Genomic DNA, 26006 nt, shown 5'->3' on the forward strand with positions numbered 1-26006 from the left:
TTTAAAAAGAAGCAAAAAAAGACAAGAAACTACTTGAATACTCAGTTTACCTTACCATTGTGAATGTGCATTGATTTTATTATAACCTGGAATTGGATCCCTTTGATTCCTGGGATCACCAACTCAGCACAGGCTCAGAGCTACATTCAGGGTAGCGGGTGTCCGGGGGAGGGGACTACAGAGGGGTTGGGACACCTGTCACTGGACAACTAGCCTTTTTAGTAAACATAATATACATTCCTTTATTCATGAAACAAATTTTTATTGAGCACCAATTATATGCCGGAGCTATTCTAGGCAGAGTTTTGAGCCAATATTTGTTAAGCACCTAGTATATTTAATAATCTATAAAACTGCCTAATGGCAGCACAGAAGTCAGTCCCATGTGTGTACACATGGTTAGCTTAGCTTATTTGAGTTGTACAGCCTGAGGTTTGAGACTGCTTGGTCACTTACTAGCTGTGTAATCTTGAGCAAGTTATTTAACCTCACTAAGCATTTTTTCCTTCATTTTTTTTAAAAAATAAAAAGGACAGTAGTGGTTTCATAAGATTGATGGTAGCATACAATGAGCTAGTGCTGGGAAAGTGGGGGTAAGAATAGAGCCTAGCAAGCAAGTAACAGCTTATTAATGTTAATTATGATAACGATGGTGGTAATGAGACCACTTATATCATTCCCAATTACTGAATTAAGCTGTAGTAATCTTCATTATTTGGCTGCATAGGATCCAAATCCCCTTCCTGGTTTTGATGAGCTCCTCATTGCACCTAGATTCTAGGGAAGATGAAGTAGCCTTGTCCTGCGTTCTCCATGCCTTGGTTGCCAGGTAATGGGAATGCAACCCATTGGAAGCACCTTCCCAGGAATCTGGAGAAAGTGACTTAAAGTAAAAGGACGGCCCGTATTTATTTACAAGGAAGCGAGTGGTAGGGCTCATACGCAGTTCTATTCCGGCCAAACTGCTGAAAGCTGAGCTTCTTGTTTCATGGCCTAGAGAAGTGGTCCAAGTTTTCAGACTTGGTCTCCCAGCTACAAATAGGTCCTGGGAGGCCTCACTATTCTTCCAAATAACAGTACTTATTTGTATTTATGATTTATTTTACTTAAGAGAGCCAAGATAAAATTAGTTTCCAGTGCTTACAACCAAAACCCCTAACATGAGTCAAACTGTTTTTTGGAAAAGAAAACTATTATCAACTAGACAACTACTTACTAATTATTTACATTTCAATTCAACTGTTAATTTTTATAATAATTATTGGTGTGGTTCTATCCAGTATTCCATGGGTTATACAGGTACCTTCAGTACGACAAAGGGAAATTATTTAATTTCATACTAAAATAGAACCCCGGACCAAAAATTTCCTGAGCTGAATTCTTTGATGAAAAGGATGCAGACATCCAATTCAATTCACCCCGCTGCTTTCTCGCGCATGGGAGAGCAGATGCCTTGCATGCTGATTTCATGAGGGAGAGCTCTCGCCAATTGCCTGTGACTATTTGAACCAGCTAATTCAGTTTAGAAAAAGAATCACCAGGAAAATTTTCTTCTCTCTCGTCACTGATTGAGACTTAATTAAATATTACATTAGAGCATAAAAGGAAACCTTGCCCATGCCTGCTTTTTCACCTCCTCCAAAGAAATGGGGAAATATGGGAGGAAGGAAAAATGGCAACAGAGAGAATGGGATAAGAAACTGACACTTTCAGGCATCAAGGTGACTCCTACAAAAGAAAACTTGCCATGTGCTTCTGAGGGTGAGTTGAAACATCAGTTTTATTTTCCGAACCTTCTGCATGATGTCCAATAACAGCTAGTTATCCAGAATTTAAACTATGTCCCCATTTGAAGAAATTTACAGTATATCAAATGCAGTGTTCTAGAATCATACGTCACCCTTAAATACTGTTTTAATATTTTTCTAGAATTTCCCAGATGCAACAAATGCCAATTCAAGCAGGATATGGGAAACATGTTAACCAGGAACATTCAAGGAAGGAAGAATTTACACATACTTTACCAATGCACTAACCTCCTATGTTTTTCTCTACTGTGACCTGGAGAGATTTATTTGAGCTACATTTTCAGACAATGTAATTTTTGGATGATTTTTTTTTCTTAGAATCATATTCTTTTATTCGTTCTGAAGTGTTGAGATTCTTAGCTCTGTGAAATTTCTAGAGAAAAATATTGTACAGAAGCAAAATACTAATAATGATACAATTTATTGAATTTTACTAAATGCCAGAGACCATGTGCTCTGGACTGAATTGTGTCCCCTCAAAATTATGTTAAAGTCTAAAGTGCAAATGTGATGATATTTGGGATGGGGGTCTTTGGGAGATGGGGCTTTTGGGGGTATTTGGGATGGGACCTATGATATCATGAGGGTGAGGCCCTCATGATGGGTTAGGGTCCTTATAAGAAGAGACACCAATGAGATTGTTCTCTTAGTCTCTGCCATGTAAGGAGGCAGCTGTGTGCAAGCTAGGAAGGGGTTCTCCACAGAACCCAACCATACTGGCATTCCAGCACAGTCTAGCTTCCAGAACAGTGAGAGAATACATTTCTGTTACTCAAACATCCCAATCTATAGTATTTGGTTATGGTAGCCTGAGCTGACTAAGAGACTGCATTAAGTGCTTCATTGGTACTAGGCCATGTTCTTTTCATAAGATCTCTATCAGGTAAGCATTTAAGATTATCCCAAATTTACATTGGAGTTTAAGTAAAATGTTCAGTGTCAAAGAGCTATTAAATGGCAGATACAGAGTATAAATCTAGCTTGTCAAATGGCACAGCTTGCACTTAACCACTATACTATCATGTCTCCGGTGTGTATGACTTTTTATTTATTTAAAACCACCACTCATAAGTCAATATAATCAGATTTGTGACATTTACTAATATATGAGTTTATCTCATATTTCTTTGTGGTACTTTATTTGGTCGAAGGGTCCCTGCTCTTCCTGAAGTTACTGTCTCAAGGACGGACACAAGGACACTTTTCATTAGCCTCGCTTTGAGTTCTTCATGCTTCCATCTAGGTTTCTAGTAATGTACTTACTGGTTAGTAATTTTGCACAGGGGCCGGGGGCTGGGGGAGTCTTCATTACCACTGCATATTGTTAAAGTAGCAGTCCCACTTCTAATCATCTCTTTGTATTTCTACCTGCATAATTTAATACTTGAAATATTTTAAGTGAAACTCATCTTCTCTATCCAATTTATTCCCCTTTTCCATTTTCTCTATTTTTCTATTAACAAAGTTTTCGCAATAATCTATAATTGAAACCTTGAAGTCACCCATGACTCCTCCCATCCCTTCCACCTCAGGAGTCACCAAGTTTATGCCACTCTTCCAAGTTTATCCAACAAGAGCTGCTGTAACACCCTAAATTCTAGGGGCTTCATAAAATAAAATACTAATCTCTCCTTCAGCCAATAAACTCTGAAGGATACTGTCAGATTAACCTTTTTAAATGTGATTTTTTATATCATTTTCTTTCTTAAAAATCTTCAACAATTACTTGATATGGAGAAGAAAATTCCTCAATTCATGGCCTAGCATGCACAATCCTTAAGAAATCTTTTCCTACTTTCATCCCAGCCGTATCTGTTACTATATATGACACCTTTACTCTGGTTGAGCAAATTTACTCTCTATCATTTGAATAGGTCTTGTATTTTCTCAATTCTATTCTTCAGTTTCTCTAGTCTTCTAAGCTTGGAATACTCTGCCACAAACTCTCCCTCTCACAGCCCAACCAAACTGCAGGACTCAACTGAAATGCTAACGATATCATTAAGGAGTAATCTCCCCAGACACCAGCATTTTCTACCTTCTCTAATACCTAGATCTCTTAGGCCTATTTCATTTATTATTCTAATTAACATGTGTAACCTCATATTAAAGGTTTCCCTAGATAAATTATAAGATACCCAAAGGAAGAGGTAACCATTAGAGAATCTTTGCATCCTCTTTTACAACTCTTAAACTAGCTCAGGATCTTGCTTAATGGATATTCAAATAAAATGATAATAGGTAAAGAAGATAAATAGAAATTTAATAAATGCCCTGAATTCATGGCAACAGTTTATTTTTTAAAAATGAAATCATGTGCCACTTAGGTCATATTTAACATCTACTCTGATTTTCATGAAGCCTTGGGCTAATCAGTAAAATATTTTGAAAGCAACAGCTCACATATTCTGGACATATTCCAAAAATTGATTGAGAGGGTTATTAAGAATCACCATGGTAACAGATGGATCCTCTAATTCTTGTAGTAGTGTTTTCATAGCACAACAAATGGCCGGTAGCTGTGGCCCACAGCAACAGTAGGAAGGTAGATCAAGTCAGGGTAACTAACATTCCTTCTATCAGATCCTTCAAATTGCTAGTATTCTAATACAATAAAAGTTTATTTTTTGTTCACATGGCAGTATGGATATAGATTGTGAAGTTGTCCTATCTTCCAAGTGACTCAGGGAACCCTGACCTGTGAATTGGAATGCTGTCATTATTGTCCATAAACAAATAGGAGCCCTCTCCATAATGGACTATACGTCAGCCCTCCCGTCCTATTTGCTCAGGCCAGTGGTTGGCAAACTCATTAGTCAACAGAGCCAAATATCAACAGTACAATGACTGAAATTTTTGAGAGCCAAATTTTTTAAACTTAAACTATATAGGTAGGTAATTGTTATTAACTTAATTAGCATACTCCTAAGCTGGCCTTTGCTAAAAATATCCTCGATCTGATTGAGGTACGTTCGCTGAGGTTGACCCCTTCCAACTCTCCCATCCACATTCGTCTTGTATACTTGTTTCGTCTATCTCCTTTCGTTCATCCTCTCTATATGTCACCCCCCACTTCTTCTAATGCCACTTCTTCAAAATAGACTCACCCAGGCCGAAAACCAACTCCTGCTCATGAGCCACGAAGTTTCAATCGCACTGTACGTGTGCGCCCGCACGTGGTGTTTTGTGGAAGAGCCACACTCAAGGGGCCAAAGAGCCACATGTGGCTCGTGAGCCACGGTTTGCCGACCACTGGCTCAGGCTATTCTCTCTCCCTGGCCCCTCCTCTCCACTTATCCACAAAGCATCCAAACTCTCCCTTCCAATTACCCTTGGATACCCTGACCTGCACTGATTTCTCCTATCCATAGACTTCCATGACTCTTTCTGGTTGAGTCACACATTCCAGCAATACTCTAAACCTCAGAGATCTTGAGGCAGAGTGAGCAGTGCATGGACTGTGGAGTCCAATGGAGTTCAAGTACTTGCAGTGCAACTTGTCCTGGAAAACTAGTGTCCTACTGCACTAAAAAGTTCCAATACTACTATCCAATAGAATTAGGGAATAAATGATAAAACTGTACTTGAATTTTTCTTCCACAATGCCTGACAGGTAGAAGCGCTCAATACATGGAGATAATTAAAAATACCCACTGCTTTCACTGCTATTGCCTGGATCCAAGCCATCACCTCTCATTTTCTTACTGCAATAGCCTTCTAATTATTTCCCTGCTTTCTTCTTTTTTGGCCCACACTTACCATTTACTCTTAATATGACAGCCAAGTGCTCTTTTAAAAAAGCCAGTTCAAGTCCTGCCTTTGCCCAAATCCTCTAATGGATTCATGTTTCACTTCCGTGAAATCCAAGGCCAATGCAATGCCAACAAGAATCTACACTATCTCACCCTCTGTGACCTCTTTGCTAACATCTCCTAGTAGTTTCCTCCAACTTCCTTTGCTCCAGCCACACTGGCCTTCCAACTGTTTCCTCAAATATGACAGCTCAGGCCCCTCTCTGGATTTTGTACCTGTGATTTCCTATTCCCTGAATCATCTTCCCCAGTCCCCCTGGATACCCTCATCTCCTCCTGGGGTTTATACAGGGTCCTTTTCTCAGTAAGATCATAGCTGACCACCCTATTTAAATTGCATCCTCCCTAGAATTCTAAATCCTGCTTCCCTGCTTTAGTTTTTTAGCATTTATCAGCATCTAATATAATACATAATTGATCTATTTTGTCTTAATCTATCTCCCCCTAGCAACAATGTAAGTTCCATGAAGGCAGGTATTTTTGTCTGTTTTATTTACTTCTATAGCTCTGACACCAAATTAAAAGATAATTATGAGTGACACATTGTAGGCATTCAGTGAATATTACTGAAGAGATAAATAACTTATCTAGGTTTTTAAAAATATGTATATTTTTATTGATTGTAGACAGAAGAAGCGAGAGGGAGGGAGAGATAGAAACATCCATGATGAGAGAGAATCATTGATCGGCTGCTTCCTGCATGTCCCCTACTGAGGATTGAGCCAGCAACCTGGGCATGTGCCCTGACCAGGAATTGAACTGGTCATAGGTCCTGGTTCATAGGTCGAAGCTCGAATATTTTATTCTTTTATGTTGATATCCTGAAGATAAGTAAAGGATCATGCTCTTCCCCTAGATTCCACCTAACATTAGCCAAGGTTGTAAGAGTTTAACAATAATTCAGTCAAGCTATTTCACAACTTTGACAGAAGGCTCTCTTCACACCTCAATTCCACATGACAGCTGTGGGGGACAGTAGCTTCTTTATTTAGTAGCCATCTGGCCTTTGTGTCAGTTCTCTACAATTTTTAAAGGTTATGACACTGACAATTACGGAAATGTTAAAACACCAGACCAACCATGAGGACTATGGCAATAAGGATCCCACACAGTTGCCATGGTGATGTGGGTAAATCCATATACAGCATGCAATGCTCAGCCATAAAATTAAAATCATAATTACCTCTATATATTGGGTCAGGGAATGGCACCTGTTATAAGCAGGCATACTAGACATAAATACCCACACTCATAAGAAGACTGAGGTCAAGAGAAGCAGAGGAAACATACATTTTTTTAAATGTTATATTCTTACTAGAGGCTCGATGCATGAATGGCCTAGCCTGCAGCCTCTCACAATCTGGGACCCCACCCTGTCCAGGAAAGGACAGCGGGAGGGCTCCAGGGCATGTCTGGCCCATCTCGTCCAGTCCCGATTGGCTGGACCCCAACAGAAAGCTAATCTACTGGTTGGAGCATCTGCACCCTGGTGGTCAGTGCATGTCATAGTGACTGGTCGAATGGTCAAATGGCCAGATTCTTAGCATATTAGGTTTTTATTTATATAGATAATATACCATTGATAACCATTCCTATCCAGGAGATAACTGAAAAAAATATTTACTAATACAACATGCTGCATCTATTTTTCATAATAACAAAAGCAAATATTTTCCAAAGCACAATCTATTGTGATAACATTGTTAAGTACAAAGTTTTAATACTTTAGAAATTTTTTTAGAATCGTTACATAGACCATCTTTTTGAACATCTTTTTATTGACTCTAAAATATAGGTATTATCTAAATTCTATAACTAAAGAAGGCAAGACCAGGTAACAGAGTGAGTGAATGAGTGGTGGAGCTGAACTTCACAGGTCTGCCCTCTGAAGCTCTCCTGCCCACTCCCCAGCACAGCCTACTGAGCCATCTGGGAGGCTAGGAGGTCATGCTGCACTGTGCAGCTCAGAGGGATGAGCTTAAGGATTAAAAGCAAGAGGAAAAAATCCTTCTATAAAATAAATTTCTACTTGGTTATGAGCATCAAAATCACAGGAGATATAAGAGAAAATGGATTTCATTATTTGGTTATTTGCTGGGATTCTCTGAAGCCTGAGAATAAGCCTGGCAAATATATATATGGTACCTAAACACTTCTTAAGAACTTTATTAAATACAATTAAAATATGATAAATTTCACATACTGAAAATGAGCAACTTAAATGTTTATATATGCATATTGTTGTGAAACAATTACAATAATCAAGATAAAGAATGTATCTGTTTCATCACGTTCACATGTTTTCTCATGGAGCTTTTTAATCCCTTCCATCCCTAGGCAACCACTGATCTGCTTTCTGTCACTGTAGATTAGTTTGCATTTTCTAAAGTTTATAGAAATTGAATTATGCAGTACGTACTCTTTCTTTTACTGATTTCTTTCACTCAGCAAATTATTTTGAGATTGGCTACATTGGTAGGTATATCAATAGTTCGTTGCTTTCTGTTGATGAGTAATAGTCCATTGGAACTATAGCAAATTTTCTAATGCCATTTGTTAAAAAGCATATATTTTCTCCACTGAATTGCTTGTACACCTTTGTGAAAACCAGTTTTCCATATACATGTGGGCCTGTTCCTGAATTTCCTGTCTTGTTTTATTGATCTGTTTATTTATCTTTATGCTGATACTGTGCTGTTTTGATTACTCTATTTTTAGACTGATTCTTGAAAATCATATACCAGTAGTGCTCATCCACATGTTTGTTCTTTTTCAGTTATTTTGAGTATTCTAAGTCATTTGCATTTCCATTAAAATTTTAAAAATCCATTTGTCAATTTCTATTTTAAAAGAATGCTAAAATTTTGATAGTCATTCTTCCAATCTATAATTCAACTTTGGGAGAATTATATTATTGAGTATTCTGATACATGCACATATTGTATCTCTTCATTTATTTAAAACTTCTTCAACTTTATGAGCAATGTTTTGTTATTTTAAGCATAAAGATTTGCAGATTTGCTATCTATTGCCGGATTTACCACTGATTATTTCATATTTTTAATATTTTAAATGGTAGTATTTTTATTTCACTTTCTAATTGTTTACTACTATTATATAGAAATACATTTATTTTTTTTGGGGTTAATCCTCACTGGAGGATATGCTTTCCATCGATTTTAGAGAGCGTGGAAAGGAGGGGGAGTGAGGAAAAGAGGAGAAAAAGAGAGAAACATGTGACACAGCCACATCAATTGGTTGCTTCCCCAAAGTGCCCCAACCGGGGCAGGGAACCTGCAACCTAGGTACCTGCCCTTGACCAGAATCGAATCATGACCCTCTAATCACAGGCTAATGCTCTAACCACTTATCCACACCAGCCAGGGCTAGAAATACATTTTTAAATATTAATCTGGTATATGACAAATTTAATAAACTCACTAGAACTTTTTATAGGTAACATTAGATTTTCTAAATAGGCAATCATGCAATTTGTTAATAAAGACAATTTTATCATGTCAAATCTCAGTGCCTTTTACTTCTTTAGTTGATGTAGTATATTTTACTGACTAAAACCTCTGGTAGTAAGAGGAAATTTTCTTCCCTGATCATAGAGGGACATCTTATTAGGTTGAGGATATTTAGTCTATTCCTAATTTGCTGAGAATTTTTATGATAAATTAATATTAGGTTTTGACATATTTAATGACATCATGAGTTTTTAATACCATAAATTACACTGATCAATTATTGAATTATTAAATCAATGTGACATTGGGATAAATACTACTTAATCATGATATTATTACTTTTTAAATATTGTTGGATATGATTTGCCAAAATTGTGTTTAGAATGTTACACCAATGTCTATGAGGTATATTGGTCTGCAGTTTTCTTTTCTCATGATATCTTGGTCTGGTTTTAGTATCAAGATAATGCTGGCCTCATTGATTGAATTGGGAAGTATCCTTGCCTCTGGTTTTCTAGTAGTTTATATGGAGTGTTTATCAGTTCTTCCTTTATTTTTGGGAGCAATTCACCAGTGAAAAGTGAAACCCTCTGCTTTGGAGTTTTCTTTGTGGGAAAGTGTTTACAAAATTAATTTCTTTAACAGATATAGGACTATTCAGGTTGTCCACTCATCAGTAAACTTTGGTAGTTTGCATATTTCAAGGAATTTCTCCATTTCATTTAAGTTGACTAATTTATTTGATAAAGTTGTTCTTAAAAACTTGATTTTCTTTTTCACATCTGTAGATACTGTACTGATGGGAACTGATTTAGACTCATTCCTGATATTGGTAATTTGTATTTTCTCTCTTTTCCAGATCAATCTGTGTTTGTTTGTTTGTTTTTGTTAATCATGACCAAAGGATATTTCCTCATTGATTTTTAGAGAGAGTGAAAGGGAGGGTGAGAGACACAGAGAGAAACATTGTTGTTAGAAAGACACTTTGATTGGTTGCCTTCTGTACACGTCCAAGTGGGGCAGGGGATCGAGCCTGCAACTGAGGCAAGTGCCCTTGACCAGAATGGAACCTGTGACCCTTCAGTCTGCAGGCCAATGCTCTATCCACAGAACCCAACTGATCAATCTGTTTTTCAATTTTCTTGATTTTTTAAAAGAACCAGGGTTTAGTTTCATTGATTTTCTCTATTGTGTTCCTGTTGTATATATCATTGATTTTCATTCTGATCTATTATTTTTTTCCATTTACTTACTTCAGGGTTTAATTTTCTCCTATTTTCCAAACTCCTGAAGGTGGGTCTTTCAACATTGATTTGAAATATTTTTTTTCCTTTCTACTATAGCCAATTAATGCTACAAAATTCCCCTAAGTGTTGTTTTAAGTGTTTGAACTGTAAGTTTTGCTGGTCTGACTGCTGGGGACAGACACTGTTCCTTGTCCCTTACGGGGTCCAGCAACACTGTTCTCTCTAATCTTTCAGGATGGTTCTTTTCCAGGCTTCAAATGCAAATAGATATTAAGACTTAGCTGAATATTCTAGAACAGTGGTCGGCAAACTGCGGCTCGCAAGCCACATGTGGCTCTTTGGCCCCTTAAGTGTGGCTTTTCCACAAAATACTGACTTCTGTGCATGGGCCACGAAGTTTCAATCTCACTAGAGCAATGATTTTCAACCTTCTTCATCTCATAGCATATATAAACTAATTACTAAAATTCTGTGGCACACCAAAATTATATTTTTTTTTTGCCAATTTGACAAAATTAGTTATAATTTTTATTGATTTTCAAAAAATAATAATATGAATTACCTACCCTTTTTGCTTTTTTAAAAAAATCAGGTGCCTGTACTTGTATAGAAGCATTTCTGGCATCAAGAATTAACCAATTAAATGCAACCTTATTATGCTACATGAGCAATAAGATGCAACTATATTATACAACCTATATATTTATGGTTCAAGACAGGGCATTCACATCTCAAAGGGCTATTGTTGTGTTGGCTGTTGTCATTTTTTATTTGACAACCTAAGGGAAAAGAGGTCAGTGCCCCTGACTAAACAGTCGGGTATTGAAGGTTTAAAACTTCTTGTGGCACACCAGTTGAAAATCACTAGAGGGAACCTCTGCAGCTCTCCAGAGTCCTCTTTTCACACAGCTCTCATCTCTTTGTCCTGGGCTCTGAAAACTCCAGCTTTCTTGTTCCCTCTGAACTCACAATACCATCTTCTTAACTCAGAGGGTTCACCTCATTTATTTGTCTCTTAAGAATAACTGTCACCCTAGCCAGTTTGGCTCAGTGGATAGAGTGTCAGCCTTTGGACTGAAGGGTTCTGGGTTTGATTCTGGTTAAGGGCACATGCCCAGGTTGTGGGCTTGATCCCCAGTTGGGGGGCATGCAAGAGGCAGCCGATTAATGATCCTCTCTCATCATTGATGTTTCTTTCTCTCTCTCCCTCTCCCTTCCTCTCTGAAGTCAATAAAAATATATTAAAAAAAAATAACTGTCATTCACTGCCTGATGTCTGAAGTCTTGAAAACTGTGTTTTATATATGTTGTCCTGTGTTGTTGTTATTTCAAGCAGGAGAGTAAATCCAGCCTCTACTACTTCATCTATGTTGGAGGCAGGCATTTTCCTATCTGATATTTTTTAAAACTATGTTTTTACTGATTTTAGAGAGGAGGAAAAGGGAGAGAGAAACATCGATGCAAAAACAAAACACTGAGTGGATGCTTCCTGCACACCCCCTGCAGGGATTGAGCCCCAAATCGGCCATGTGCCCTGAGGGGAATAGAATTAGTGACCTCTTGGTGCATAGGTTGGTGCTCAAACACTGAGCCACACTGGCTGGGCTCCCATCTGATCTTTGATTGTATTCCTATTCATCATCATACTGAAGCCTCACTACAGTTTTGAAAGTTGGGTATTATTTTTAATAATCATCCCCACCTCACACACACAGGAAAATGGAGACTCTGAGAGGCCTAGTGGTGGCTATAGGCTGAGTTTTTAATATAGATCTTCTGGGTGAAAAGCCAATGCTTTTTACAGTGCACCTTTATGCCTCAAGTGACTGATTCAGCAAGCTTGTCAGGTCTCCCTTTAGTTTCTTTTAAATATCTTAATACTTGTGCCCCGAGCACATTGAAAGGAAACTAATTAATTGGAAGGTGGCCAGTGGGGTGGGACTGGGCGAGTTGGGCTGGACATGCCCTGGAGCCAACCTCCCACGGTTCCTCCCTGGCCGGCCGCACCTGGGGCACACCGCGCCACAAAGGGCATCTGTAGAGTGAGTGGAGTCCCTCTGGCAGGTGGGGTCCCTCAGACTGGCCTGTGGGGATCAGGCCGAAACCAGCTCTCCGACATCCCCTGAGGGGTCCTGGATTGTGAGAGGGTAGTTCTCAGATGAAGCACCCTAGAATCAGTCTCCCTTCTCTCTGGTTCCGGGGCGCGTCATCTGAGACCCGCTGCTGCCAAGTCACCACAGCTCGGCAGCTCCTGTGTTAAGTGTCTGCCCCCTGGTGGTCATTGCGCATTATAGCTACCAGTTGGATGGTAGGATGGTCGCTGAGCCTTTTATATATATAGATATTCTGGGCTTCAATTCTAGTGTCTTAAGAGTTTGGGAACCTTCACAGGTTCTAATGTAAGGACTTGCTTCTGCAGATCTTATTGAGTACTTTCTGTTGGTGAATATTCATCATGAAAAATTACATACACTACCACTTACTTGGATGAATAATTACTTTTGTTTCTTAAACTCTGGAATTAAAAGAAGAAATGTGACAGATTATGTTTCTTAAAAATTTGATATTTTTGTGTGTGTGTGTGTGTGTGTGTATGTATGTGTGTAGGGAGTTGATCTGCATCTATGTTACATTTCCTTAAAGCACACTCTGAGATGGAAAAAAAATTTTCCCCTGGCAATGAAAAGTACCAAAATGTAAAAAAATACAAGAATTGTATTAAGCCCAAACTGTCACATCAAATTCTAATTTAACTTAATTCGTTGGCTGATATAAAGACAGAAATGGGCTTTTGCTCAGCAGATTTTACCACATGCACTAGGATAATGAGATCAATTATTTTCTTTAGTATATGGTTATTAATATTGTCCTAGTGTAGCCTTTCCTGAAGTATGGTGTTAGTCAGTGTTACATAAGAAGAATGAGTTCATAGTAAAAGAGAAAAAAAATGCTGGGCTAAAGAAGGGTATTTAAAATTTTTTATAGTAGGATTTGTCCTTTTCCAACATGTTGATATACATTATGGATCTCCAAAGAATGGATACAGAATGTGATCATCTCAATATATGTTATCATGGAATCCTTTTTTCACACTAAATTAATTTTATTTCCAAATGCAACCTCAGAAATGTTAATATTGTATGAGAATGAGGAACCTTTGATCTAGAGATTAGCTATGGCACTTACTCTATTTTACTTTGTGGTACTTTTCTTACCCAGATAATTATTTCCTCTCAGTGCACTATTTCAGCTTTTTTTTTGGGGGGGGGGGGTCACGTTTTCAGACTTAGAGATGGTGAAGTGTTCCGAATAATGGCTAAACCACTAATATGCATTTCAAATGCAAACAAGATGACAGAAAAATATTCTGATGCATAAGAAAGTATCCTTTAACTAACCCACCTCCAGTCCTCCTGAGACACATTCATGAGAGAAGATGTGGACACCTTTAGCTGGAAACTTGCTGTAACAGAAAGGGAAGAGAAACACTTCCAAGTATAGATAGATGCCTATGTGAGTGGTTACTTGTTGGCATAAAAATAAAGGAAGTGGAGGATCTGGGTTCAATATCTGGATTGGAATGAGGCTAAAAGACAAAAGGCACAGGAAGGAAAGGTTAGGGAAATGAGTTTCTCTGAGAGCATGGAAACTGGAGTTACTAGAAAGCATGAAAATGTAAGCTCAGTGGAATTGACAAATACCTTGAGGTAGGCCTTCCACTGAGAAAGACTTAGCATGTGCAAAAGGGCAGGGAGAAGTGGTGAGATTGCTCTAAGGTGCAAGAGCACAGTCTGTGAAGTGGCTGTGGCACAGATTTCATGAGTTTAAGGAATAGAAGATGTAAATGCAAATGCCAAATTTCAAAAGTTTTGACTGGAGCCAAAGAATTGAGATTCCTTTATGCAGACATTGGAGAACGATGGAAGATCTTTAAGAATGAAGGTAACATGATGAGATTCATTCTTTAGATCAGGGGTGGGGAACGTCTGGCCCATGGACCATATAAGGCCCGTGAAATCTTTTGGTCTGGCCCTACTATTGTTAGACTTAAATTATAAATTAAATAATAATAAATGAAAAGTATTAAGGCTATGAACACACAGGAAAAATGCCATGGGAAGGCATTTAGCAGGCTAATTTTAAGTTGAACATTTTGTATGGCCCGTGAATGATGTTACAAATATTCAAATAGCCCTTGGCAGAAAAATGGTTCCTCACTCCTGCTTTAGATGAGCACCTTTGGGACAATTTTCAGCATAAAATGGAGGAGAAAGAAGCTGATATCAAAAGGGAAATTCAATAGGGAGATTGCTCTGATACCGGGTGGGAGAGATAATGAAGAACCAAATGTCAGCAGTAGTATAAATTCTTGAACTCAGGCCGTAAGAAAGAGGAAACAGATGTGGACGTTTTTCCAACAGTGGAATTCACAGCATTTGGTGCCCAGTTTAATGAAAGGATGAGAGAAGGGGAATATATGAGAATCACTTACTCCTACATCTCAGGAGACCAGGTAGAGACAGGGTGGATGAGTGACTCTTTTACTTAAACTGGAGAGTCAAGAAGGAGGAGAGTGAAGTTGGAGGCTGTGGTTACAGAAGTCATGATGAGGTTAGTTTTACATACAAAAGTTTGAGGTGCCTTCAGGATATCCAGGTGAGGATGTTTGTGTGCTAATGTCATAAATGACACCTCTGGAAGTTAGTGGAAGTGAGGAGAATTTATAGAAAGGAGAAAGCAACTGAATGTCAGTGGGTGACAGAGTATAACTCTAAAGCAGTGGTTCTCAATCTTCTGGCCTTTTAAATACAGTTCCTCATGTTGTGACCCAACCATAAAATTATTTTCGTTGCTACTTCATAACTGTAATGTTGCTACTGTTATAAAGTCGTAATGTAAATATCTGATATGCAGGATGGTCTAAGGCGACCCCTGTGAAAGGGTCGTTCGACCGCCAAAGGGGTCGCGACCCACAGGTTGAGAACAGCTGCTCTAAAGGAAATGGATCCTTAAATTGATTCAAAAATAGACTATCATGCAGTAATTAGAAAACAGTATTAATTAAATCCTCTGTAGCTTTTATTACTAGGTAATTTAAATAAACAATTAGAAAAATTAAATTATACTCTTAATGCTTTTCATTTATTATTATTAATTTAACTTACAATTTAAGTCTAATATAATTGTGCAATTTAAATAAGACTTACTGAAATCAGGCTCACTGTTAATGATATGAAAACCTGGAGTTAACAATACAGCATAGTTGAAACATAAAAGGGCTATAGTAATATTTTGATTTAAGTTTCTAAATGCTTAAAAAACACAAAAATAACAAAAGTATAAACATTTTAGACATTATAAATGGTAGGCTTTATTTATACATCAAGATTGGGATTGCAGGGGAGTAACAATTATTAAGAATAAAGAGTAGCCTGGCCCTGGTGGCTTAGTGATTGAGCATTGACCTATGAACCAGGAGGTCACAGATCTATTCCTGGTCAGCGCATGTGCTTGGATTGCAGGCTCAATCTCCAATAGAGTGCGTGCAGGAGGTAGCCCATCAATGATTCTCTCTCATCGTTAATGTTTCTGTCTCTCTCTCTTCCCTTACTCTCTGAAATCAATAGAAATGTATATATTTTTTAAAAGAATAAAGAGTAAAGGAGGAACTTCTGGTGTTAAGCAAAATGGAAAAGAAAGCAAATAAAAATTCTTTCATTGCATTGCTTTAACAGGCCAAAGTAATGCAAAAAATAAAAAAAGTAAAGGCAGTGACAATGTATGGAAGCAACAAAGAAAATGAACTAGCAGAGAATAGACCGACAGAAGTGGGCAGGTGGCACTGGCTGCTTTATTATCTGAGGGATCTACAGGTTCTGGACCCAGGTGATGATCCAGCTTGGTCTAAATAAAGAAACGTATTTCCTAGGGCTGCCTAACTAAATACCACAAACTACATGGCTTAAAACAACAAATTTAGCCCCACTGGCGTGGCTCAGTGGTTGAGCATTGATCTATGAATCAGGAGGTCCTGGTTTAATTCCTGGTCAGGGCACATGCCCGGGTTGTGGGCTCGATCCCCTGTGTGGGGCATGCAGGATGCAGTCAAGCAATGATTTTCTCTCAGCATTGATGTTCCTCTCTCTCTCTCCCTTTCCCTTCCTCTCTGAAATCAATACAAATATATTAAAATAAATAAAAAAAACAAATTTATTCTCTCACAGTTCTGGATTTTAGAGGTCCAAAATCAAGGGGCCAGCAGGGCCACGCTTTCTCAGAGACCGTGGGTAGAGCCCTTCCCTGCCTCTTTCTAGCTTCTGGTGGCAGCTCTAAGTCCTTGGCAGCCCTTGTCTTTCGGCAGCATCATTCCAGTTTCTGCCGGTGCCTCCCCATGGCATTTTCCCTGTGCGTCTCTGTTTCTCTTTTTACAAAGACATCAGGCACATTGGATTAAGAGTTCATCTTATTCCAGTATGTCCTCCTCTTGTCTAATTACATCAGCACTGATGCTATTTCTAAATAGTCGCCTTCTGAGGTTCCAGGAAAGGACATGAATTGCTGCTGGGATGGGTGGGGGGCTGCATAATTCCACCTGGCATAGGGCACTGCTGGAAAACGAGAAACCAGAAAAAGTTTTGGAATTTGAAATGATCTGGTATGTCAGTTTATAAACCCCAGGAGCTCTAAGTGCATGACAGCCATTTCCCCTCCTGATCCAGTGGCTGATTCTGCAGGTGGCATGAGAGGCTCAAGATTCTGAAGAGAAAGACTGAAGTCTCCCATTGTTTTGTATTATTTGGGGAAAAAAGCTCCACTTGAAGAATGGAAACTGCTCAAACTTCAGTTAGTTTCCCCCCCCCATGAAATATGCCAAACTTAGAAACATTATGGCGCAGGAGGCTGGAGAGCGAAGCTCAAAAATAGTGAGAATCTGTGAGTCAGTCATCCAGAGCAGGGAATATAATAGCTAGACTCTCAATTAAAATTCCGTGCTAATTGTTCCTTAAAGACATTTTAACGAGCGGTTGATTGCTGCTATTTTATGCTACAACCTACACCATCTCAATTTCTTTGAATCTGGAAAAGGCAAGCTATCGCTGGGGGAAAAATAACGTAAAATTTAATCTTTATGGTAATTTTCAACTCATTGCCTAGCATAAAAGAAAATATACTGTACACGTGTCAGGAAACATAGAATGGGACCAATAACTAAGAGAAATCGGTCAACAGAAATAGACTACCAAAGATCCAGAAGGACCATAAAATAACTATGATCAATATGTTTAAGGAAACAAAGTAACGATTGAAAAAAAAGGTGAGAAGGAAAACTTTAGCATAAAACTGGAAACTATTAACAAGAATTAAATTGGCATTCTGGGTTCGTTAAACATCGTATCAGAAATGAAGTACCTTTTATTTTGGTTAACAGCAGACTGGACATAGGAGAAGACATGATTAGTGAAATCAAAAAGAGAATAACAGAAAAGAATGAAACAGGACACAGAGAAAAGATATGAAGGGACAGATAAAAAGTCACATGTGTGACATGGTCAAATAGTCTCACATTGGTATAAGTGGGTACCAGAAGGAGCAAACAGAAATATGATAGAATGAATGTATTAAGAAATAATTTCTGGGATTTTTCAAAACTGGTAAGAATCTGTAATCTACAAGTTTAGAAATGTTTGGTAACCCTAAGAAAGAAATAATTTAAGGGAATCCATTCCTACTCTCCTCATAGTTAACTAAAGGTTAACATTAAAAGCTAAGAAAAAAGACAAATTACTACCAGGGAAATATTAAGAGTCGTGGCTAACTTCTCAATGAAATCATGGAATCCAGGAAACAGAATGCTGTTTTTAAAGGGGAAAAAAATGCTGAAAAAAAAATAAAATTAAATAAAAGGAAACCTGCCTTCTTTATTATTATTATTATTTAAATCACATTATTATTTTTTTTTATCTTACCTTTTGAAACAGCATGGATGGACCTGGAGATTATTATGCTAAGTGAAATAAGCCAGTCAGAGGCAGACAAATACCATAAGATCTCACTTATATGTGGAATCTAATGAACAAAATAAACTGATATACAAAATAGAACCGGAGGCATGGATCCATATAACAGACTGACAGCTGTCAGAGCGGAGGAGGAGAGGGGGATTGGATAAAAGCAGGTGAAGGGATTAGCCAAAGAACACAAATGCATAACCCATAGACACTGACAACGGTGTGGTGATGACCAGCGGGAAGTAGGGGTGGGGCTGGGGCTGGGTGGAGGTGGGCAAAGGGGGGAAAAATGGGGACATCTGTTGTAGTGTCAACAATTAAAAATGAAAAGAAAAGAAAACCTGCCAATATAGAATGCTATACTCAGTAAGTAGATCCTTCAAAACTAAATGTGCAATAAAGATACTCTCAGGAAAAAAAAACCACACTGATGGAATTTGTTGCCAGCACTTTATAAAAAATACTAAAGGGAATCTTCAGTATTGAAGATACTGAACACAATGAAGGGCCCTGGACACTGTTGACTATTTCTAGCAAATATCCTAACAAAGCTCTGTAGTACTATATATAAAACATGTGAATTATATAGCAGTAGCAAAAGAAGTGTGAGTGGGGGTAAACTAACTGAGATATATGTAAGATTGCTGAATGAAACCATGAACCAACAGAAAGTAGTTTGTATTAATTAAGGGTTCATTTAGTGATTTCTATGGAAAACCCCAAATGAATTATACCAAGAGGTGAGACAAAATTGTCGAGACCAGTGGTAGGATGAAACAATAAATCTGCTTACTGTTGCAGGTCTTGTTGTATTTGCTGTTCTCCTGTGCAAACCCTTCCAGCCGGCACTGAAAACGATGCTGCCAAAACTCTTGAAACCAAGGGTTTCGGAGGTTTGTTTCTGGCCGTAGCTGCAGATAATAATCATCAAACCACTTGACATCGGGAGATTGGAGCTTGATTGTGATTCCACCGACAGCTTCTCGCTGATATCCGTCAGTCACATCATACCTGTCAGCCCAGCCATCACTGTAGGGAAACAGACAACCCCTGGCTTAGAACAGGCATCTCCTCAACAAAGGGTTCCGTTGGCTTTCCTTTTGAAAAGCTGTCGTTAAATGGCTATTTCAGGCCACATCATGGTCCTGCATTACACCTACATGATTTTGAGGTAGCGGTCTGTTAGAATTAAAAATGCAAAGCACAATGGAAACCTTGGGGCTAAAAGTGCTGAAAGGCACAAACCCCACTTGCCTTGGACTGTAGAGAATAACTTAATGGTTTGGCAGAATTTCACTGGTTGCAAAATATAATGTATGCCTGGAAGCTGCATATCACCATTCACACTATTTACTGAACATTTTAGAGCTAAGTCAAGTTCACTTTAAATACATTTTTTCTTAATAGTAATTATTATAAAGATCGTAAAATAAGAATATAATATTTCTAAAACATGCTTATTATTAACTTAACTATCCTATGACATGATCCTCTCTCTCTTTTTTCCTTCCTTCCTTCCTTCCTTCCTTCCTTCCTTCCTTCCTTCCTTCCTTCCTTCCTTCCCTTCCTCCCTCCTCCCTCCCTTCCTCCCTTTTTCTTTCTTTCTTTCTTTCTTTCTTTCTTTCTTTCTTTCTTTCTTTCTTTCTTTCTTCTTTCTTTCTTTCTCATTTTTTTACATTTTACAAGTGAATTATAGAGGTTAAAAAAAAAAACAAATACAAAAGCTTGCTGCCCTAGCCAGTTTGGCTCTGTGGATAGAGCGTCAGCCTGCTCAATAAAGGGCCTGGGTTCAATTCCTGTCAAGGGCATGTACCTTGGCTGCAGGCTGGATCCCTGGCCTGGTTGGGTACGGGAGGCTACCAATCTACGTGTCTCTTTCTCATTGATGTTTCTTTCTCTTTGTCTCTCCCCTTCCCTTACACTCACTCTAAAAGTCAATGAAAAAATATCCTCTGGTGAGGATTAACAAAAATAAAAAAAATATAGTGATTTGTCAGCGCCTCAAAGTGAATCCTTGTATTTCATAGTTCGTAGTCTTTCCTACCCCATCCTGTTTCTCTAATACATTTAAAATACGCATAGGAAATTATGTTTTACGTTAGAGTGATTGAAAGAACATCTTAACAATGTGCCATCAATGGTGTCAAGGAACATACGCCTCAGCGTTGCTGTCATTCTGTGCACTGATCACTCAAAATCTATGAATCTATATATAAAAATCCCTAATATGCAAATAGACCGAACAGTGGAACAAACGAACAATCGAACAACTGGTCGCTATGATGTGCACTGACACCCAGGGGGCACTCGCAGAACATGGCAGGCATTGGCAGTAGGCAGCAGAGCGCAGAACATGGCAAGCATTGGCTACGGTGGGATGGTGGAGCAGGTGAGCGGGGGCGCCAGACCAAGGCGGGGTACCAGTTGCTATCATCAAGGTGAGCCTCTGTTGGTTACTGAAAATTCTTTGCTCCCACGCACCACGGTCCTGCCCAGCACTCGCACCTCTTGCTGGCGCTGGCGCCGGCCCCGCTTGCACCTGCGCCGGCCCCGCTTGCACTTGCTGCCGGCACTGGAGCTGCCACTCACACCCACCGATGGTGCCAAGCGATTGGGACCAGCACCGGGTGCCAGCAGCAGGTGCAAGTGGCAGCTCTGGTGCCGGCAGTGGGTGTGAGAGGTGGCTGCCAGCCCCAATCACCACTCAGGGCTTCTCCACCTCCCCCTGCTCCTGAGGAGCGAACAGGGCAGCAGCCGTCACTCATACCCGCTGACAGCGCTGGCCCCAATCACTCCACACTGTCAGTGACTGGGAGTGATGGTGGCGATGGGAGCGGGGCTGCCGGCAGACAGGGGACCAGGGGGCCCATGGTGGGAGGGGCCGGGTGGGGGCAAGGAGGATGGCCAAGACCCGCCCCTGTGCCCACCGCAGTCTCGCGATCCATAGTTCCTTTCAAGGTGCATGGATTCATGCACTGGGCCCCTAGTTTTAAAATAAAAGAGTTAAAACCAGAGAGTTCATGGTGTAATGGTCTGAGTATAACAGTTTAAGTAAAAGTATTCTTAGCTGATAAGAAAAATACATAAGACACAACATTGGAAATAAAGGGTGTCCCAAAATTCACGCAAGAAGTAACTTTGATAGAAAAAACAGGTTTAGAATTAAAAATTGTAAATTTTTTATTGATTCATAAAATGTACAGTATAGGATTATGTATGGAATAGTATATCGGGTAAATGGCCTCCACGGCTTTGCTGGCACATACGCACTCTTTTGTTATTGCCTGAGCAGCTGCATTTTCGAAGAAGAATGGCCCGATGATGCCTCCAGCCCAAAATCCACACCAAACAGTGACACATTGTGGATGCATTTGTTTCTCAACAATCACTCGTGGATTTTCTGAACCCCAAATGCAACAATTTTGTCGATTAACCAAGCCATCAAAATGAAAATGAGCCTCATCGAAATTCAGCCACATTTATGCAAAACGGTCATGGAAAATTTCAAAAGAGTGCATATGTGCCAGCAAAGCTGTGGAGGCTATTTACCTGATATGCTATTTCTTACATCACCCTATATTGTATCCTTTATGACTCAATAAAAAATTTATAATTTTTATTTATAAACCCATGTTTTCTATCAAAATTACTTCTTGCGTGAATTTTGGGACACCCATTAAAAGACATTGAAATGATGTTAGTATCAAATTTGTTCACACCTTGGGACATTCGGGGAAAAAAGACACTGACTTTTCCTGTCCTCTCTCCCACTGGAATTTGTACAACTTGTGCTATGTATCTGCTGGGACCCACTGGTGCTGGCCTTTCTTTGAAGAGGTACAAGTGTTCTTTCAAGAAAGATAAAGAAAATCAAGGGGAAATTCAACAATGAAAAAAAAATAACACCAAAGAGTGAAGAGAAGGGATACAGAAAGTGTTGAGTGGAAGAACAGAATGAAGCCTTCTGAATGCATTGTTGGCCTGTGAAGATAAGCTGGGTTGGGGGAGTGGGCACTGTGGAAAGGGTGAAGGAAAAGACTTACATTAAACAATCATTGTTTACTTAATTGATATCCAGCTATTTTTATTTTTCAGAATGTCAATAGATTTTTACCATTCTCCAAATTGCTCTTTTGTCCTTCCTACTTTATTTTTGCAGGCAGAGAGCATGCTCCAATATTTTGCATATAAAATCAGTGCCCGGGGACGTGTTATGAAAGTAATTAATTAACATAAGAGCAAAAAGCATTTTTTTTCCAGTATACTCTTTTATATTAACTCTGACTTAAAAATTGGTAGTGAGAGTTGTTCCAAAGGTCATAAATTACTCATTAAGATATCATAGGGGCTCAAGAAAACTTGAGATATTTCCTAAGTCCTCAGTAGGTGGTAGAAGAGAAAAAAATAAACAAACAAAAATAAGCTAATTCTTCCTCTAAGTCCTCTTTGACAAGAAGGTATTTCATTCTAAATTATCTATGGTGAAATTTCAAAAACTTTTGTGGCAGATCAGAAAAAAAAATGCAATATGTTTCATTCCCATGTTGAATTTCATTACTTCTCACATTATCTTCCCTCAAGATTCTCATTTTCAGCTGCAGAAGATTTTATTTAAAGCTGACAAATTGAAATGAAGTGGGCTTGTTTGTCTCATTTTCTCCCTCTGTTTTGGAGGATTTATTATATCATTGGTATGAGAGTGTGGGTCTCATTGGCACTTGAGGAGATGCATGGGCGTGCTGCGAAGGAGACAGGAAGCTCTGTTTGTCAAGCACCCATTCTCCAAGGAAGAGAGGATTTAAATTGCTCCTTTTGTTAAGGCGAGCTTGCTCTCAAGTAATGCTATGACTATGCATATTACATAAGAAATATAAGATTACAATGGGTTCAATTTACCCTTCACAATTCATTCATTGAATTTAATGGGGATTGTAAAAGCCTGTTCTGATAAACTTTTTTTGAAGGTTATATTCCATGAAAAGTGTTAGAACCAGAGTGTGTGAATTTACTCATCTCTCATCATGTTTTTTAGCTTTTTAAACTTATTTATTTATTTATTTTTTTGTTAATCCTCACCTGAGGATATTTTTTCCATTGATTTTTAGAGTGAAAGGGAGGGAAGGGAGGCAGGGAGGAGAGAAAGAGAGAGGGAGAGGGAGAAGGAGAGGGAGAGGGAGAGGGAGAGGGAGAGGGAGAGGGAGAGGGAGAGGGAGAGGGAGAGGGAGAGGGAGAGGGGGAAGGGGAGGGAGAGGGGGAGGGGGAGGGGGAGAGAGAGAAGACACCTAGATTGGTTGCCTCCTACATGCACCCCAACCAGGCTGGGAACTGAACCTGCAACCCAGGTACGTGCCCTTAACTGGAAATTGAACCTTTTGGTATAAAGGTATAAATCTCTTCTCTATGTTTAACAATTTAGCCAGAAGTGATATTTTATTAGTAGCTTACAAGTTAGAGTTGTGAGTTTAAAATAATTTTGACACATATTCTTTCATTCAACAGCAAAATAAAAATCATAGAGGAGTTTGTGTGTAAACAGAAAGTTCCAATATCTATATGACAAAGCAGGATTATTCTATTTAAACTTACTGGGGATTATTTGATATGTAAGTTTCAAGAAAGTTCATTCTATGCTGGCTAAGTTAGATGGTGCTATATTGACTTTAGTTTATTAAAAATTAACATTTTAATAAAAATGTGCTTCTAAGATTTGTGTTAAGATGATAGGGTATGTCTAAGTGAGGAATAACATATTCAAAAGTAAAATGATATACCAAGAAAAACTTGAGCTTACTTTTCTACTATCTAATGGTTTCTATTGCATTGATAGAGTGGACTGTCAAGATTTTGGCACTACTTTAATATCTTTAGATGACTAATATTTTACAAAATAAAAAAAAAGATCAGGAAGATTAGGGAACAAACTGGAAATATACCATATTTAAGGCACTTTTCTAGATTTTGTTTGTATGTGTGTATCTTCTATCTATCTATCTATCTATCTATCTATCTATCTATCTATCTTCTATCTATCCATCCATCTATTCACACATCCATTCATCCATCCATTCATGAAGTCATCTGTCCAGCCAGCCATCCAACTAATTTTTCTCTTTTCACTGGTTGATATTTTACTCATCTCCTCTAATCTATTTCATTATTTTCTTTCCAATTCTTTGATAATGACTCCATCCTCATTATATGCAGACTAGAGGCCTAGTGCATGGCACTGGTGGGGTCCCTTGGCCTGGCCTGAGGGGATCAGGCCAAAACCGGCTCTCCAACATCCCCTGAGGGGTCCTACATTGCGAGAGGGCACAGGCCAGGCTGAGGGACCACACCAGTACACGATTGAGGCTGGGGAGAAATTGTGGGAGGGCTCCAGGGCATGTCTGGCCCATCTAGCCCAGTCCTGATTGGCCGGACCCCAGCCACAAGCTAACCTACTGGTTGGAGCATCTGCCCCCTGGTGGTCAGTGTGCATCATAGTGACTGCTCAAATGGCCAGACACTTAACATATTAGGCTTTTATTATATAGGATTCTATATTTGCAGAGTGATCTATTTAGCAAATTTTATTTTTTGTGTTTCTTTTTAATTGATTTTGCTGTTTAAAATAACTCCCAAGCATAGTATTGATATGTTATCCAGAGTTCCCAAGAGCAAGAAGGCAGACATCAGATTTGGGTAAAAAAATGGAGAAAATGAATGCAAGTTGGGGTCTACAATAATCAGATTGCCCTTGCTATGCTCTCTAGTATTTCTTTTTCCTTGATTTCTATCTAATTTCTACATACAAAATTGATTTGAATGTTAAAAATACAAGTTAACACTTTTCTTATATGTGGTTCCAGTGCCATATCGAACCCACTCTATTTTGCTTATGTTTTTGTATGCTGAATAACAGCTGTTGGCACTAAAAAGAGAGAGAGAGAAATAATGAGAATTATAGAACTGTAAAGACCTGATACTCTATTATATCATTATAACATAAATATTTTAACTTTAAAATTGTTATTTTTATCATTCATTGTATTGAATTACTGACATATAAAGCATACCAAAGGTTATGGCTTTAAAATAATTACTGCAATACTTAAAATGACTAGATTTAATATCAAAATACATTTCTAAAATGTGAAAGCCCCTGAAAGCTACATGCTAACAGGAATAGAAAATTCATATTGGAAAATTCATATTGGAAAATTATGAAAAAAAGCTTCATGAATTATTGAATGTTAATGTATAGAAGCTAAATAACTTAAAATTTTTCTCACCAGCAAAAATATAAAAATTTACAATGCAGACAATATAATATGTGCTTCCTTTTTTATTTTTATCAACATATGTTTTAAGTTACTGCTATGGAAAACAGAAACATATATGTAGCGTGAGATGATCCTTTAGCAACAGTCTTCATGTTCTATTCATTCTAATTCATTAATTCAGTAACCATTTTGCATGCCTCTTCTATATATTCAAACTGCACAGGTTCTATGGTAGGTTCCAATACATGCCTTCAACAAGCCTTTAGCCATGACCTGCTTGAATAGGCATCGAGGACTTCCAGATCATTGGAAGTGTCCTCATTTATCCTATAGACTGAACATATTCTTTCCTTTTTACTCAATCTGTCCACAAAAAGTACAATTCATTAGGTTTC

The 26006-nt window shown here is 38.5% G+C and overlaps 1 protein-coding gene across 3 annotated transcripts in view; it reads right to left on the reverse strand.

Moving 5' to 3' along the window:
- Nucleotides 1–26006, reverse strand: part of GRM5 (glutamate metabotropic receptor 5) — a 443750-nt gene that overhangs the window by 112848 nt on the left and 304896 nt on the right. For all 3 annotated transcript variants that reach the window (XM_070425829.1, XM_070425827.1, XM_070425828.1), the window contains exon 4: nt 19140–19375. In XM_070425829.1, the coding sequence (XP_070281930.1) occupies nt 19140–19375 (236 nt within the window). The remainder of the gene's footprint in view (nt 1–19139; nt 19376–26006) is intronic.

Source organism: Myotis yumanensis, unplaced genomic scaffold, assembly GCF_028538775.1.
Source record: "Myotis yumanensis isolate MYYU_CA2020_CCGP unplaced genomic scaffold, mMyoYum1.0.hap1 SCAF_10, whole genome shotgun sequence".
Taxonomy (NCBI): Eukaryota; Metazoa; Chordata; class Mammalia; order Chiroptera; family Vespertilionidae; genus Myotis; species Myotis yumanensis.